Source organism: Aythya ferina, assembly GCF_964211825.1.
Source record: "Aythya ferina genome assembly, chromosome: 26".
NCBI classification, from domain to species: Eukaryota; Metazoa; Chordata; class Aves; order Anseriformes; family Anatidae; genus Aythya; species Aythya ferina.
Window position 1 is genome coordinate 4,329,531 of NC_140324.1, and position 17,588 is coordinate 4,347,118.

Genomic DNA, 17,588 nt, shown 5'->3' on the forward strand with positions numbered 1-17,588 from the left:
GTTTCTATACAGAAGGACCACATTTTTAGAGAGGCTCCTACAAAAACTACATAAGAAAACAAGGTAACTATGCATAGCTTGAGAACTGAAGGCTAAACTTATTCAGCAGAGATTTAAACTGGAAGTTCTAGAGAAGCTACATAGCCTAATTTGGATCTTTACTAATAAAGCTACTTAATCCCTCTGATTTCACTTCCAAACTTTCAGCATTTGGTGACTTGAACTAAAGCATGTCATTTGCACAAACAATTCACGTGAACATTACTGGAGGTGAACAGAATAATGTACATTCAAATACAAAAAAAAATAAATGCCTGATCTCATATCAAACTGTCTCCCCTGTTCCCACAACATGAAAGAAAATGAGATGCTGTACAAAACATCACAAGAACTTCACTTGAAACCATGTGCAGCCCACATTGAACAATTATTTGGTGTGGGAAGTGCAGCTACAACTGCACTTTTGTAGTGGAAACAGTAACAGTCCATGACCCCAGGAAACAGAAAAGGCTGGAAAGATTTAATTAGACCAAAGTGCATAAAGCCAAACATTGCAGTTGTTGCCATGAAGGAATATGAAGCCAACATACCTGAAAAGGTTTATCTGGTGCTTGGAGCTGGATGTGACACTTGCTGGGTGAGTACCAGCTACTGATGGACAAGTAGTTTGGCAGATACTGATCTCCAGATGGTTTCCCATCAATCGCTGTCACTTTGGTCTTAACAAAAATTATATCTGTTATTCATGGATAGCAAGCTCAATTCCTACTCTCTTCTTACCCCGTATTCCCACCTCCCATATTTTCTCTCTTCATCTCTACTGTCATCTTCACATGGCAACAGTACTCTCAAAATATTGGACGCTTGAACTATGGAGAAGTAGGTTTTCACGATGGTTATAAACGTCGGTTCAATTAGCAGTAAGAAAAAAAGAAGCAAGTGTTGCCACACTTAGATAAATAAGTTGAAGGTAAAAGGCATCAATTTCCTGTTTGTAGCAATGACTTATAAAGTGCGGGTTTGACAAGATTAGCTACATTAAAGCCTACTAATCCTATAAAGAGCTTTCACCTACCTCCAGCCAGACATACTGGGCAGCTGTCGGAATGGAGGGGATTTCAAACTCCACGAGGCCATTTCTTGATACCAGTTCACTTGTATAAACATTGTCCTTTGGTGTGAGTTCGGCTTTAATTCGAATAGTGACTCTGTCAGCTGGACTTCCATCAGGGTAAGTGACTTCTACCTACACAGTGTTTCATGTAGAAAACAATGTTTTATATTATTGGCAATTCTGGTCAATGATAAAAACAGCAGGTGGAAAAAACACACCAGGACATGGTGTAACACTCCAAGATCAGGTCTGTATAACCTTACATCAACTACATGTCAGTATCTCTATTTTTAATCTTACCTTTCCTTTGTAAGGCAGTCCAGGTTTGAACTGTTTTCTAGTATCCTTGGAGTACTTGATATCAATCAGCTGTTTCTGAACAGGTGTCGAGTCATCAAATGTAACCTGCTTGCTCCCATCTGAGCTGGTCACTGTTGCCCAGATATTGACTGTGCCTCGAAAATGTTCCGGAACATCAGCTGGCATCATGTCTTTCACACACACATCGAAAACAGCAGAGCCATCAATCTACCAAGCGTGTTGGGGAAGGGAAACATAAGTTTGCATATACATTCAAACAGGGTCTAGAAGCCAAGTCTAAAGCGTAGACACTTGACAGGAATTTGCAGCAGTATTTTTAAAGGATGTGAGGTGGAGGGAACTAATGGGGGCAGGAGAAAAAAAAGCAAGTTTTTATTTTCCTCCCTCATCCATTATCTGAGCTACCTCTGTCCCAGTCTTCTCTGTCATGTTCTCCCTCAGCCCCATATACTCTAAAACAAGATTAATACTACACCAACAAGTTCTCTTTCCCCCAAATAATAACATATAGTGTAAAAGCACGTAATATTTTTACTATGCTGGACCCAACTATTGCATTTATTTTCTGGTCTCCCATCAGTGACATAAAATAGAGCCATAGTATTAACTTCAAAGAGTACAGATCAGGCATTTTATTGCAGCTGACTCAATGGTCTCCCTCACCTGGGTGGTCTTGAGGACAGGGTGTCCCACTTCATGCCTGTAATACCCTACACCATTTATAGTCATATTGACAATTAACTTTCCTGTCACTGGTTTTCCAAATGTATATCTGAAATGGAAAGAAGATAATGAATAACTTCCAGCTGTTTTCTGTTTCCCTGATTATATTAAGGCTAGTACCATGTGACTTGCACATCTAGAAAACAGAAAAAACATCACAAAGTTTTCCAATTTGTCATTTTTAACATGTTTTACGAAGGCTCTTACATAGGAAAGTTTCTGATGACAACCAGAAATCATCTGTGAAATCTGCAGCAGAGGAGTTCTGAGCTCCAGTGACTGCACCATGCTGTGCGTGTACTACAAGCTATAGTAATGGAGCTTTACTTGGAATACATTCCTACCTGGCATGGACAGTTCCTTTTTCACATTTGGAAAGGTCACGAATGTAGCGAGGCGGATCAATCAGCAACTCAAACTTGGGTAACACTACAACAGAAGGAAATACAAGTCTTTTCAAGATATTACTCTCCAGATTATAGCAAAGACATACACAACTCTGACAAGATCCCTGCTGATGGTCGGATGAGGGCGGTGTAGCTAACGCAACACGGGCAGGACAGCATTGAGTGGAGAATAGATCAACAAGAACGGCAAAGCAAGTCAGTGTCTGACAAAGCTTGGGTGATCAGGTCATAAAATATAGATGGTGTGCTGGGTGGAACAATGCCCACCCTTCATCATACAGGGAGACTTTGAGACCAAAAAAGGGCTAGCAAAAAAGGAACTGAGAATTCCAAGTAGGGCTCTGGGAAAGAAAGGAAAGCATTGACAGAACTAAAGCATCTTTACAGCTTTCCAAAGCCACATTAAATCTTTGTTACATGAATGGATTGTGCAATATGACACTCCATTTCAGGTCATTTTTGTAGTGTGGAGGACATGAACAAAGGCTTGGTTAAAATTCAAGTGTCTATATCCCTGAAATACATAACCTGTAAGGATTTTTTCCTGATGACATTTTAATGCATTATTTCTCAGGTGTTTCATCTTAAGCAAAAACATTTCATAATGTTTTGCTCTTGGGTTACAGTCAAACACAAGGTGGATAACTCACCATATTTCTGAACTTCAAAGGATTTGTTGTATGTGTGCCCCTGCATTTCAGCAAAGATGAGCCATTCTCCAAACACTGGCTGATCAGACAACGGAAAGCTCATATTTACAATGCCTGAGGAAGAAAACAACACACTGTGAACTCTCCCAGTTATTAATCCTTGTAAAGGCCTATTGAACACAATTCAGTATAAGCAGAAGCTAGAGGCAGCTAGCAAAGGTAAATAACACATTGAGCTTAAACAATCTGGAACTTACCACAACAAAATGGCTTCAAATTGCTCCACTCTATCATACGAGACCCCCGAGGATCCTGAATAATATTTTAGGAATGAGAGACATCACAGTGAAAGCGAGTATCACTAATAATGTTTAATTCAGTTTGCAACAAAGAACATTATATATACACACACACATGCACATACACACACACTTCACTAACAGCTCATATGTAATTAGCATCTGTCCAAAATTTCTGAAGTTACTTTACTGGAGGGTATTTGCTTTCTAAGATTCAGTGCTCATTTAAGGATGCTGCTTCTACAGCCAACACACACGGGTAAGCACTGTCAAGGGGCAGATCTTCCACCTGTCTTAGGGTAACTATTTTGGATGGGATGAACAGGCCTTTGAAGATGCTTTCTTTCCATTCACAGAGGGAGTAGTACAACTAACAAGACAAATTTTAGACGACAAAGCCAGATGAAATTAATCTTGTTTTTGTCAGCATTAAATCTGTGACAGAATGCAAACAAAGGAAGAGGGTGAATTCTTCTACTTGCTGACAGCAAAAGAAAACATATGGCTTTAAAAAAAAAAAGAAAAAAAAAAAAAAGACTAGACACGGAAGGAACCTCTCATTCACCTCATAAGGAAGAAGACAGGAGCACCCTTTCCTTGCCATGAATTTCTATTTTCCACTATCATAATGTTTGGGTGCAGAGATGAGATTGGCCCTGCTATATCAGCCCAGCCAGATGAAGGATAGGAGTAGGTCTGCATTGAAAAGAAGGGAGAAATTGAGTGGGACTATTACATTTATAAACCCCAGTGAATCTACCAGTTCTTCTCAGGTAGAAAAATGGGAATGGATTTCTGACACTGAAGTAGAAAACAAGTATATTTGTTGATGATAAAAAAACAACAAACAAAAAACAAACAAAAAAACAACACAACCAAGACACAAATCTGTTAAAGACACAGAGGTAGAGACAATGGCATAGGTTACAGTTGGGAATAGCCATAATGGACTTGGAAAGGTACAAACTTGTGACTTGTTCCTCTTAAGGCTATGAGGATCTTGTGCCTCTACAGAATACATGCTAGATGATTGGCAGATACTCACCACTACATAGGCTTCAATCTGAAAGAAAAAAATAATAAAAGATTGTATGAAACAAGAGCTGACAAACTGCTGAGCGTGTTATGGCACACAAGGGAGCAAAGTTTAAGCATCTCTTCTTCATTAAGAGAAGCCTCAGAAAGAAATGTTTCATTCAAGCATCTGACTGGAAAAGCAATGCTTTATGTATCTGTGCAACACCTGAATGGAGTGCAAGGCTCTGAAAAATTATTATTCTTCTAACTGCTTTGGTATAGTTATGTTTATCTGATAGCAGTACAAGACTGTATTCTCCTTCAACACCAGTGTGATCAAATTAAAACAACTAAATTGCAAATAACAACAAGCATTCACGTGAGATGCCAAAATAGATGAAGAAATCAACTGTGTTTCTGCATAAATATGTCAGAGTAAAATACAGGTTGCCAAGTATCTCACCACACTTTACAGTGTGAAATAAAACAATTTCCCTTACCTTGTCATTGGTTGGTCTCAAGTCAGAAGTAACCATAAACAGGTTTATCAACACTAAAAGAAGGAAGAGAGGAAATTAATTGTTCATCAGCTGACACTGAGCAGAAGGCTCCATCCTAGAATATATCCTTGTTTTTTGTTTTTTTTTTTTTTTTTTTTTGCCTGAAAGCAGCCCTAGCTAGCATCTGACAAGTTCTCCAAGGCCACCTTACCTTTCTGTTTGGGTTTATAGACAGGCTTATCAGTCTGGATGAACACTGATGATCCTTTGCTATCAATAGTTACTGTGGTATAGTTGTGAAAAATGTAGCCTTCCTCTGCTATATGTCGATTGCCCCAAACTTTTAGATGTCCTTGTCCACGAAGTCCTGAAGGCACCTAGAAAACAGTGAGACAGAAATAGAAAAGCCTTTGAACTTCCTGGGAAAGTACAGTTACTACCCTAGAATAATTGTCACTGAAGTGAGCAATGAGCAGCCACCTGCTGCATTTCAGTGTGACTGTGTGTTGGTAATAAAAAGAAAATGAAGAACAGCTAGATCTTTTACAACATAAAAACTTCAAAGGAGGCAAAGTCATGCTAAAAACATGGCAGGAAATTCTCTTCTACCTTATCTTCATCACTCATAGTGATATCTGACCTACGTGTTCAGCTTCCACTGAATATGGCCCATTACATGGGAAAATCAACCATGTTATGGAAGACATGGCTCTAGGTCATGACAAGGTGACACACTCAGTGGACTAGGAAAAGGCTGTGGATGGGGTCTACTAGACTTCAGTAAGGCTTCCTGAAGAAGCTGGAGGCTCAAGGCTTGGATGAGCGTACGCTTTGTTGGATTAAAATCTGGCTGGGTGGCCAGGCCCAAAGAGTCATGGTGAATGGACCTAAATCCAGTTGCTTGGTAATCTGTCCCTTCCGTGAATTTCTGTGATCTGTTCCATGTCACTTACACATCAAGGTACTGTCACATCTATAAAAATAATCACTACATGGGTTGTAATTTTCTTCAGTGGTATAAGAGCTTGACAGACAAATAATCTTTGTTCTTTTCACTCTCTGCTTGTCCTCTCACAAAGGCTGCTTCCTCCTTAGTGGATGCAGCAGAACGTGACTTGTACTCGTGCCTCAAATGCTCACAGATCAATGCCTGCTGTGATTGAACGTAAGTCCCTCACATTCTTATCAAAAAGGTCTTAAAGTACCAGACACTTACCTTCAACTTGATTGTTCCTTTATCTAAAACGAAAGAGAGAGAGAGAGTTATTCTTCTCAAGCTAAGGTAATAATGTTTTAGACAACTGCAGTTGGCTGAAAGGAGACTCAGTATTGTAAAACTGAACTCTTAACTGAAATACCCCTTCATTATTATTTAACCTGCAGTAATATTCCCACATTGCATCAAACAATCAGCAGGGTGAGCAAGTCAGACCTAGCAGAATTCTCCAACATAAACTTGGTCCACATTTATTCACTTTTTTTTTTTCCTAAGGTGCACTACATGGTGTTCTACAGTTAGAGGTCCACCAAGGCTGAGGTTTCATCAGAGGGCATTCTATAATTACAGAATTGTTTTGCTATAGAAAGGACCAAGTTTTTTTGGAACTTGAATCGCTCAAAACAAACACTAATAGAATCTATTTCGATTGCTGGATACGGCCATACCTAAGATAACATATGTTGTCCACATGTGTAAGCATCGTTCTCCTTGATTTAGTTAGCAATTGTCAGCCAATTTCAAAGAGAACAAGGAGAGGATAAAAACAGAGAATCTGTTCCAGGAACGGAAATGGTTTTTATATAACTCCCAATTTGTGCACAAAGAAGGGTTAAACGTTATGGTTAAAGAATGGGATTGCCTGAATTGCCACCACTACTAGCAGTGGTAGAACAGTGCTACTGGACTTCATTTCACCAATGTAAATTCCTTCAGAATTAAGCTGGGTATAATCAAAAACCTTTTTGTTTCTCTACATGGGACAGGCAAATGTGTCACATATTTTAAAGATATCCAGTATCAGATATACACAGATATTGCCACCTCTCAGTAATACTCAGTCCCAATGATGGAGAGACTGCATTTCCAGCATTCATTTTAACACGAGGGTAGAAAACTATGTTGTTATAGACTTTGCATTTTTCTTCATACTCAATTTATCTTATTTGTTATACAGCTTCCCAGTGTCAAGCATTCAGTTTTCAAAAGGAAAGACATTCACCATAATACTCCTGAACATCAATGTGATATTTTTACTCAGAGTCTCTGACAGCATATCCTGCTGTTCCAAAATTATCATCTGTGGAAGCTTGAGATCCCATACATCAAAACCACATTAGCACAATCACAACTGAGAACATTCAGCAGTAACCAATGAGTTAAATATTAGTTTAGTTCCACCTTCATTATCACCCAAAGCACTTCTTTAGGAGATACTGATGTGCTCCCACAGCACCTCAACTTAATTCTGAAGTTCAGAATAACAGGAACTCACCCAGAATTGTTCCATGGCCTCTTGACACAGTTTCTCCTTTCACAACTAGCTGAATCTGGACTGTTGTCTCCTTGACAGAGTTAAAAATGGTCACACTTATAGCTTCCTCAACACCAGATCGGAAAACAGAAGGTGCCGCAATCAAATAGCCCCTAAGGAGCAAGATTGGAAGTAGACGGTCATCAAGAACAGTAACAGGAGTGTGATATTTACAAAAAGCTTATTTGTAAGCCACTTAATGTACAAACACAAAGGAAAGAACAGACAATTCTGTAATACAGGTTCCCACAATTTACCCCTTTAGGCTCAGACCTGTGACCACCAGCAGTGTAAGCCTGTATCTAATTTCCATAAAATGCATGCAGAATGCACATAGAAATGAACAGAGCCTAAATGGCTTACAGGATTTAACTCTTAGCATTTTGATACACTGATTATTGATTTATATAATGATATAAATGTTTATTGCATCTTTAAACAAACTAAATATACAATTAGCTAATCATAAAGAGACTGAATTTCATGAAAGAGTAAGGATGCAGCTGAATCTCCAGTAAAGTGTTGTTTCAAAACAAGGCATGATCTACAATTTAAATGCTTCTAACATTTTTGCCTCAATTATTTCTCATGCCTCCATTTTCACAGGCCAACTTGATGCACAAAGAAATGACTCCCAGTGCTGATACTCAGGACTTTCTAGATGTCAGTCACATAAATGTGGTGTACCTAAATCTCCAGTTTATAGAGAACAACTCAGAAAGAGCAATTACAAGACTGGGCTCAATTTCTCAGTTCTGTTACCATATTTTTGTTCAAATAATTATACACTGCAAGTTTAAAAACTCTGGCAAAGAGGAATTATTTTAGCAGGCATAGACAGTTTTAAAGCCACTGTAGAAGACATCCCATATATAATACAATCTTCGTGTTTCTGAATGGAATTCATTCCATTCCTCTGTGCTGAATGGCACCACGCCACGAACTTGTCAACTAAAAGCATTACAAACTCTGAACTCTTTGATGTGCTGGGCTGTAAGCAATGTATTTATATTCTCTTCATGACTTGACACACCTTTTTGGTTTTTTGTTTTGTTTGTTTTCTATGCAAAAAGATTTTTTTTTTTTAAACAAGGCAATTCCTCATGACTGTTTAAGCACAGTTTCTCAGCCCATGCCTTTCTACTGTGCCACAAACCAGGTTGCTTTACTTCATGATTAATTACCACTTGGGGATGAGGATGATGGCATTCTACAGCCCCCAAAGTCATTTTTTATCAAATTCCAACCCCATGTCTCTCTCTCAGCAGGCCTCATTGCCATGGAGATCCCATTACCCCCAAAGGAAGTTCAGATCTTCATGGCATTCGAGTTGAATTGCATGGGGTACAGATTCAAAACCTTATGGTCACCAGGTTTGAAAATTCATCAGAACACCAATAAATAACAATAAAAAGTTAGCTTTAAATCTGCATTCTTGGTAAGAAAAGCAGAGCTGATCTATTTGGAGAGGGAGAAAAGAGTACCATCTGCCTCCGGTATGAAATGATTAGATTCAAACTGTCACATAAGCACAGCACTACAGTGCCATATGTGAAACACATGTATTCACATTGTTCTAAACTGCAGCAACTTTTCCCAAAGTATCAGCTTGTTGATACAGTTATTTAAGTCACTTATTAAGTAGCATTTGAGTATTAAATATTTAACTTGGCAATGAAACAGTTAACTTGACAGTGACTGGACAGATCCTTTAAGCATATTTGACTAACGGCTCTGTCAGGTTACACCAAAACTTGGCAGGACAAGAAATATTTTCTAGTAAGCAAGTGAAAATAAGTTCTCCATGGCACTCAGTTAATGCAGCTATTCACGATGTTGACGGGCTATAATGCACTAGGGATAAAGAACAAAGCAAACTTTAATCAAAGTTAACCTAAACACACTGGAACGAACCGCGGATTCAATTTCTAAAAGGCAGAAAACTCTCAGAAGTGAAACGTTTTCTCCCCGCTTGCTTTTCCCCACAGGAATGTTTCGCGTGCTCTTCGGGCACAACCAACGTTACCTTCAGCCACCCCAGGCTCAGCGCAACACCCCGGATTCCTTAAATAATTGTTCGCAGATAAAAGCTTCGCAGCCCCGCGCTGGAGGAGCTAGAGACAGGTATTTCTAAGGAGTCCTTGCCTTTTTTTTTTTTAATCCCCCCTCCCCTTCTCTCGCTATGCGCTTTTGCGCCGGCGAGTACAAACGTGCAGCTCCGCCGGGGGAAGCGCCGCAGCTCGCCTCCCCGACCCCAACCCCTGGAGGGGGGCTCCGGGAGGCTTTGTTAGCGGCTGCTGAGGAGCCCCGGGAGGAGCAGAGGGGCTCGCTCCTTCCTCCCCACCGCCCCTTTTACCTGCAGAGCCGCCGGGACCCCCGCAGGTACGGTACGGTACTTACTGCCTCTGCCGGGGCTGGGCTGCGCCCAGGCTGCAGAGGGTCAGCAGGACCCCCCAGGCGCAGCCGGGCTCCTTGCGGGCCATGGCTTTCGGGGAAGGGGCTCGGGAGCCCCCTGGGCACGGCGCCGCTGGGCGGGCAGGAGCCTTTTGTTCCCCGGCGAGCGCAGCCCTCGCCTCCCGGCCGCCCCGCCGCCGGGCTCGGCTCCCCGGTGCCTCTGGCCGCCGCCCCCGGCCGCGTCCCCGCCCCCGGGCCGCCCCCTCCCGGCCCCGGTGCCCGCTCCGGCTCCGGCCCCCGGTTCTTTGTCTGCGGCTCCCCGGCGGCGTGCACCGGGGGAAGGGGCCGGCCCCGCACCTCCGCCCGCCCCCGGCCCCAGGTGCGTCAGGGCCCGGCCCCGGTGGGCTCCCGGTCCTCGCCTCCCCCTCTCCCCGGCCGCGCTCTTCCCCTCAGGGGGCTGCTGCGGCATCGGCTCCCCCCTGCGGCCGAGCCCAGGCAGGAGGAGAAGGAGGAGGAGGAGGAGAAGAAGGCCACCTGCCCCAGCTCCTCTTCCTCTCGCTGCCCCTGCTCCCCTCCGAGCCCCCGTTAACCGAGCCGTGAGGCGCCGAGGGGCTCCTCTGAGCGGTTGTGCTCTCCTCCTCCAGCCCCCGTCTCCATCCCTCAGACCCTGCTGGGGGCTACGGGGGCTTGGGACAGGAGGGGGAGCTCTCAGGGCGCCCGTCTGATGAAGAGTGGGAGTGGAATAGGAGAGAGAAGGGAAAAGCTGGCACCTTGGCCTTTATTTTCTCAGTTTTGCTCCTAATTCTGCCCTACATACTCACTGTGTCACAGCTATTACTACAGATCCTGTACATCACTAGAAGTTTGTCCCTACACACGGCTTTGGCTGGTTAAGGACAAAGCTGGGTTTGTACACAAAAGGTTGCCCACATCAGGAAAACACTGCTAAAAAAGGAGGATATTATAAAAAGGCACCCTAGTAGCTACTGGTCTTACCAGAAAGATAACTATGTGTGGATCCCCATCCAAAGCAACAGCAGTAAATCAAGGTGACAGCGCCACATCTCAGAGCCACAGAATAACTTCTGCATACAGACACCGAGGAGCAATTTCTCCAACCCTTGCTGGAGCCACCGCGGACAAGCTGGGATGCCAGGCATGCTTCAACAGAGCTGCACTCTCCCCCTCAGGAATAAACGAAAACCCTCAATGTGGGTAGGGTGATTTTTTTTTTTTCCAGCACTACAAACTTGGTTTAAAGTAAACTACTATTAAAACTTGAAAAAGAAATGCTATTTTTTAATGCTATACTCCATTATGTGAACCTCACTTCTATTTCTTCTAAAAATCACTGATAGGCAGCCCAGCATTTTATTTAGCATAAATACAGATTTGCATCCTAAAGTCAGCTTGATACTTTACCAAAGGCCCTTTCCTCTAGCTTCTGACAAGCAAAACAACTAAAAGGTATTAATTTTTGAAATGACTTTTCTCCAAGTAAAAATGGTTTCACCACGTATTTCAGCAGTATCATTACAAGCTAACACATTTTCTGCAAGTCAGTCCATTCTCCCAAAATACAAAATCATCAAAAATAGAGAAGTTTCCCTTTACTACTTCACCAATAAAATTTAAGGAACCTCATTCCACAGCCAGGAGAGGGAGTTTTTTTCCTTTTTTTTTTTTTTCTATTAAAAATTAAATATAAATTTAAATATAAATTTAAAAAAATGTAAGTTTCAAACAAGATAAATTATATAAGCTTTTTTTTTTTTTTTTTTTTTTTTTGTCAATTCACATTATCTTCAATAAAAAAATAGCATTGCTAGATGTGGCTACATTTTCCTACTCAAGCTTCTTGAAACAGCATTGTCTTATTTGTGGAGAGGCATGATTTTATCAGAGGAGGAGACAAATGGTCAAATGTAATAAAAAATGCAGGAAAATTTAGGCTAGGGCTATAAAAAGTGCATCTCAGCTGAAAATTCTTTATAGCAGACAACTAAGCAGCCTCAAATCAGAAGTAATATGTACTCTGTAAGGCCCATTACAGCTTTTAGGATTGGAAACAACAGTTAAAACCAGAGCCAAGCAGGTTTGGAAGGTTTAAAGCAGTCACCTATTTAACCTCTTTTATTAAATCATAAATTAATACACATTGACAATCCTTGACTAATGCCTGTCTACAGCTAATGTTTTCAAACTTACCCTAATTGTCAAGATGAGAGTGGAGTGTTGAATAATTGTCATTCAATACAGCAAGAACATCAGAGTTATTCTCTTGCTACTGAACAAGAGGTTTTTGAAAGGTTGCTCACCACCTTTGGAAAGGTTATTTTTATTTATTTTTAAAAGCATTTTTCTAGCTATAGCTCATCTGTGGGAGGAGTTGCAGAATGCCTTGGAGCAGCTTTCAGCTTTTAATATTAAGTAAGCTGAATCCATTTTGCTTGCTGCTGTGCTGTTTAAGCACAACTGCTCCACTCCTGCTCACTTCATCGCTCATGTATCTTCACATGACAAACAACACTATGAGAGTTACCAGGGGACTCTTTTGTTTGTCTAAAATTGAAGACACGTGCAAGAAAGTATGAAGTAAAAAGAGGCCCTCCTAATACACATTTTCTTATATATAAAATATATAGAGTTTTTCCTCTGATCTCCCACTCCTCAAAAATGTGTAATTGTACTCAAATGGTGCTATTCCTCTTGTACTAGTTTATGATAGCTATGACGGTCAAGGATATAAATGAGGCAGTATCCATAACAACACATTTTGGTAAACTGTGTTAATTAGTTAATTAAGACATCATCTGTCTTCCACAACCTTTGCACTAGTACTCTTCAGGGTCATGTCAGTTCAACTGACATTACACCAGTTTTATGTAGAATTAAATATAATGCCTGCCATTCAGGTTTTTAAAAATTAGTGTTCTAGTTAAATTAATTTTTTTCCATGCTAAATGCGACTGTGGCATAGTTGTTATCATTTACTTGTGTCAACCCTGACAAACCTAGGTCTCACTTTAAACAGTTTATGATCCTCTTGATCAAACGATTAAGTTTTATAACAGTTTGGCATTTGAATCTCAACATGCAATGAAATTACCTGGAATGTCTAAATTGAGATGCGATTTCTTCCTTACTGCTGCATTCTCCTTCAGTTTATTCCAACTAATTCAACAGAGATCATTTCCCCAGCAATCCAACTAGGCTGAGAAGCAACTTTCTAGAAAGTATATCAAAAGGGCAATACTTTTTAGTAAGACAAACTGGACTGGAAAAGATAACAGAATTCAGAACTATCAGCTGCATCACTTTGTCAGACAGATTCACAGAACCCTGCATGTCTCAATTCTCCTATCACAAAGTAGCGATACTGATGTTAGCCTTCTTTCTAAGGGTACTACTTAATAGCACGTTGGGATCCTTTAATCAAAGGAAGTAAGGAGGCAAAGTGAAAACAAAGCACCTCTGCTCTTCTTGGGGTAGAGCAGCCTCTAACTGATGTACAGTATTTCAACAATCAAAACAATGACTTTGATAACAACTCTGCTGAGATCAGACAAATTTTGGAGGTAACAGCATCATGCTTTCAAAAAACCCCACTATACTTAATCAATATAGAAAAGATACAGAAATGGCTCCTTACAGATTCATACCTGAGTTCTGTGGAGTATGTACCACAAAAACTTGCTGCAACATGCCACAAAATGTTCATGAGGTAGTCATCCAAATCAGTGCACATTTTATCTTTGAAAAACCTCTGTGTACAGAATGTGAAGCAACAATGTGATCCAGCAATGAATTGATGAATGCAGCAGAGTACATTTCTGAAACAGAGCTTCATCATCTTCAGCACAATGCTATAATATTTTTGAACACAAAAAAAGTGCATCTCTACACCAGAAATCACAGCTAGGAATTTTCTCTATGTAGAATATAGCTCTTTTTAATCATTGTTAGCTTTTTTAAAGGAGAGACTTCTTCAGAATTTAAGGTTTTCCATTTGATATTTACTGACTATAAGAAATACCAGGCAATTACAGTCTCTGAAGACTGCAAACCATCTTTTAATTATGAAAGTATGTGCTATCCTGTAAATAAAGCTAGAATCAGTTTGGTTTGGAAAAAAAAAAAAAAAAAAAAAAAAAAAAAAAAAGGAGGCTTTAGATATCATTTCAAACTATTTAGTTACTGAAATGGAATTTTCTGTGCCTGCCAAAATGAATCCCATTCAGTGTGATGCAACAGGTGTTGGAATTCCAGCAGCCGCCTGCAACCCACATCTGGTAATAGTTAGGAGTTTAAAGGAAGTTCTGTAAGAACTGCTTATGTATAAAAACTATTCATCAGTCAAATCTATGGGCCATATTCACCCACCGCTTGCACTGCACATAGCTCAGATTTTTATTTCGTTTACAAAAAACGTGATTCTGCTCCTCATGAAATTTTAGGAATCTCAGGCACTTGCCCAGGTTGAAAGTGTGCAGGGGATTGGTGAGGCTATAACAGTATATCAGAAAGGTGAGGGAGAGTCTGCAGTTTTCAGAAGGTGTGAATACATCTAAATTGGTTCCAAACAGACCCAAGTTAGATACTGACCATACATTCTTCTCATCATTATTCTCAAAAAGAAAGTTTTCCCCCAATGTTCTATCTACCTAGTAAATAGACTATATGTATCAATAGAATTATTGGACAATTATTCAAACAAAAAAAGTTAGCACTAAGCTCTAAATAATACTAATTTTTGAGTACTGATGCTCTCAGTTGGGCCTCCTTTTTCATTCTCCACCTCCCTCAATTACAAAATTGAGATCAGTAAGACTACTTGCAAGTATGAAGTGGTAGAGTCACACTCTTAATAATTAACCCTTGTTAACTGCTTCAGCATGGGTGTTATCACTCTAACCTGTCATAGAAATGTTCAGGCCTAAAGGCAGGGGAGGTTATACTCACTTAGATATGAATACATGTGCAAATTATGTGCATAAGAAAATATGCTGTAATAAAAACAAAGCCACTAATGATTTAGTGCTGTCATTAAGTCCTGTGCTCGCTAGATATCAATAGAAGGTGGATGAAAAATAAAAAATAAAAATAAAATAAGAAAATAATAATAATAATAATAATAATAATAATAATAATAATAATAATAATAATAATAAAAAAATCAGACAAGTCACCAGCTGTAAGGAAGCCAGAATCATTTGTCTCTCCCTGCCAGTGGAAAAACATGTGTGCCAGTCATTACATACTCTATGACAAGACTAAGGTTTCAGTTAATTTTTACAGTATTATATTCATGGCAAAACACACCTATTTTTTAACTGCTAGTTTTGCTCTCCCTTTTCCATGCGTTTCTGTGACAGCCTCCTGTTAACCAAACATAGGCAACTGCAAAACAAGTATCCTACTGGCTGTGCCATGCTAATCCCAGTTTACCTGCAAAGAGGATAATGACATTTTAAAGGAACTACAACATCAGTCCAGATACAGAGCAGTAGAAACAAGACTGATCCTGCCTCCTGAGAATACAAGCATCCCTAGAACAAAATTACAAGGGAAGGATAATTAAAGAGCACATTCAAAATAGGAATGTAATCTGAGTAGCATATAAAAATAACAGGATAACAATATCAAGAATATAATTATTAAATAGTTCTGTCAAAAATTCCTATTAATCATCTACAAAACAGGAGAGACTGATCTTTTGGAGTAATACTACATTTTAATTCCAAAGTGAATGAAATAATACTAAGGAATCATTAACATGGTCAGGTAGTGATTTAGAACAGGAATAGAACGCTGCTTAGTCAGACATGGCTGCCATTAAGACATCTAGTAAGAAGTGGACACCTTCATAACTCAACCATGTAGATGAGTCCTTTTATCATGTCATATTCAATTGAGAAGTTTTGATCAGTTAGGTAAAGCTATTTTTAATTTGTTAAAACAAAGAATGTAGTAAGAAAGGGATAAGGACTCTTGACATCTTTTGGTGCTGCCTATACAGCTACTAGGCTTTCCCATAATATGCTGAAGTTGTATAACTGTACTAGTATTGCTTTATAGTCAAGCTAATGATCTTCAGCCTGGATTAGCTTGGGATCAGTGCTGCACTCCTATAGGTACATGGTTACCACTTCACTTGCTGAAACATTGCATAAAAGTTCTGAAGAAATACCCAACAAAACCTGACTGCAGAAAAGATTACACGCCACAGTATCTTCTTGGGTTGGAGTCCTAAGAACTACTGTTCGACCAGCTATTTCACTCTCCCTGCCCTATATGAAGGGGAAATTAAAATAAGTTTGGATATCATACAGGCCATCTCCAAATATATGTGACCTTTCTAAACAAAAAAATGAGCGATGACTTAAGAGGTAAATTGTATTTGCTTCCTTAACATATAAGATCTTGAAATAGCAGGAAACGTGATAGGTCTTACATATACATTTTCACAGAAATATTTGAAGAGAAACTAATCAGCAGCTCCATCCTTGTGCTTTCTTTCCAGACCACACAAATACAGCGGAAGAAACAATCTAAAATTATTTCTGTGAGTTGAACAGGAATGCTCACATAATCACTGGAAATGCTCTTAATTGGTGTGGCTCGGTGATGCAGTTCAGAGCTGTTAAATCCTCTGCCTCTGTGAAACTTTTCATGTCCTGGCAATCGCAGTCCAGCCAGCAGTTTGTTTATCATATTCAGTATGAGTTTCCGGATCTCCAACAAAGTGGTATTTACTCCAAGGCAGGGAAGACTGCAGTAATCCAATAAGTTCTCATTAGCCTAAAATGCAGAAACATCTGCTGGGGTCATGAGCTGCTTACTTGCTGTTGATGAGCAAAGAATCAGCTCCATTTGCAGCTAGTGTGAACAAAGAATTGTAGGGTTGGGGGGTTGAGGAGACAAACAGGCCTCAATTATCTCCTGGGCAAAAAGGGATGCTCCCTTATGTTGACCCCTGGTGACCTCATCACAGACAGCACAGGAATTACAGCAGAAAAACCACTTGGACTCAGCCCTCCTGACCTGGTGGTTAAAACATTTGGGCAATATCAGCGAAACAGAAGAGAACGTGGTCAGAGCCCTCCAAGAAATACCAGAATCCAGGCAGCACAATCTCTGCAACGCAAAACTAGTTTAAAATGATCTTTACCAATTGCCTTATAGAGAACCAAAAACAACAGAATTTTGCAGAGGACAAATATATTTCCATCATGTCCTCCCCCCTCCCCCAAGCTCGGACCTAGTTGGCTAGTTTCACAACTGTTTTCAGGTTTTGGGAGAGAAAATAATGCCCAAAATATTTTTAAAAAGCCCTAGAACAACTCAGTGTTAATAACTGGGCAATATGAGCTTCTGGCTCAAAAGATGAACACATAGGCATTAAGTACTGCACGAATTCAAATAAAACTAAATCCATCTTGAAAAGCATCATTATTTCTAGGTGCAAAAGTAAGAAGATCAATAACCTGCAGGAAAAAAGCTAAAGTTAAGACTCCAACCAGATTCAGACATTGTCAGAAAATAAGTGGAAAATACAAAATAAATGGTGTCACATCTGTTTAGTTCCTGCTCCAGTGAGCCTGTAGTCTTGTTTTTTTTTTCCTTTTTGTA

General features: G+C 40.0%; 1 protein-coding gene across 4 annotated transcripts in view; it reads right to left on the reverse strand.

The window, feature by feature from the left end:
- The window catches only part of CPAMD8 (C3 and PZP like alpha-2-macroglobulin domain containing 8), a gene marked incomplete at its 3' end in the record, with an annotated part of 53,269 nt that extends 43,119 nt beyond the window's left edge, over positions 1 to 10,150 (reverse strand). For all 4 annotated transcript variants that reach the window (XM_084498818.1, XM_084498819.1, XM_084498817.1 and 1 more), the window contains exons 1-13: positions 9,963 to 10,150; positions 7,524 to 7,675; positions 6,248 to 6,270; positions 5,243 to 5,408; positions 5,032 to 5,084; positions 4,560 to 4,577; positions 3,473 to 3,527; positions 3,216 to 3,329; positions 2,503 to 2,587; positions 2,099 to 2,207; positions 1,415 to 1,642; positions 1,076 to 1,246; positions 591 to 719 (exon numbers count right to left, since the gene is read on the reverse strand). In XM_084498818.1, coding sequence (XP_084354944.1) covers positions 591 to 719; positions 1,076 to 1,246; positions 1,415 to 1,642; positions 2,099 to 2,207; positions 2,503 to 2,587; positions 3,216 to 3,329; positions 3,473 to 3,527; positions 4,560 to 4,577; positions 5,032 to 5,084; positions 5,243 to 5,408; positions 6,248 to 6,270; positions 7,524 to 7,675; positions 9,963 to 10,045 — 1,386 coding nt within the window. In that variant the 5' untranslated portion in view covers positions 10,046 to 10,150. The remainder of the gene's footprint in view (positions 1 to 590; positions 720 to 1,075; positions 1,247 to 1,414; positions 1,643 to 2,098; positions 2,208 to 2,502; positions 2,588 to 3,215; positions 3,330 to 3,472; positions 3,528 to 4,559; positions 4,578 to 5,031; positions 5,085 to 5,242; positions 5,409 to 6,247; positions 6,271 to 7,523; positions 7,676 to 9,962) is intronic.
- Positions 10,151 to 17,588: the final 7,438 nt, after the last annotated feature.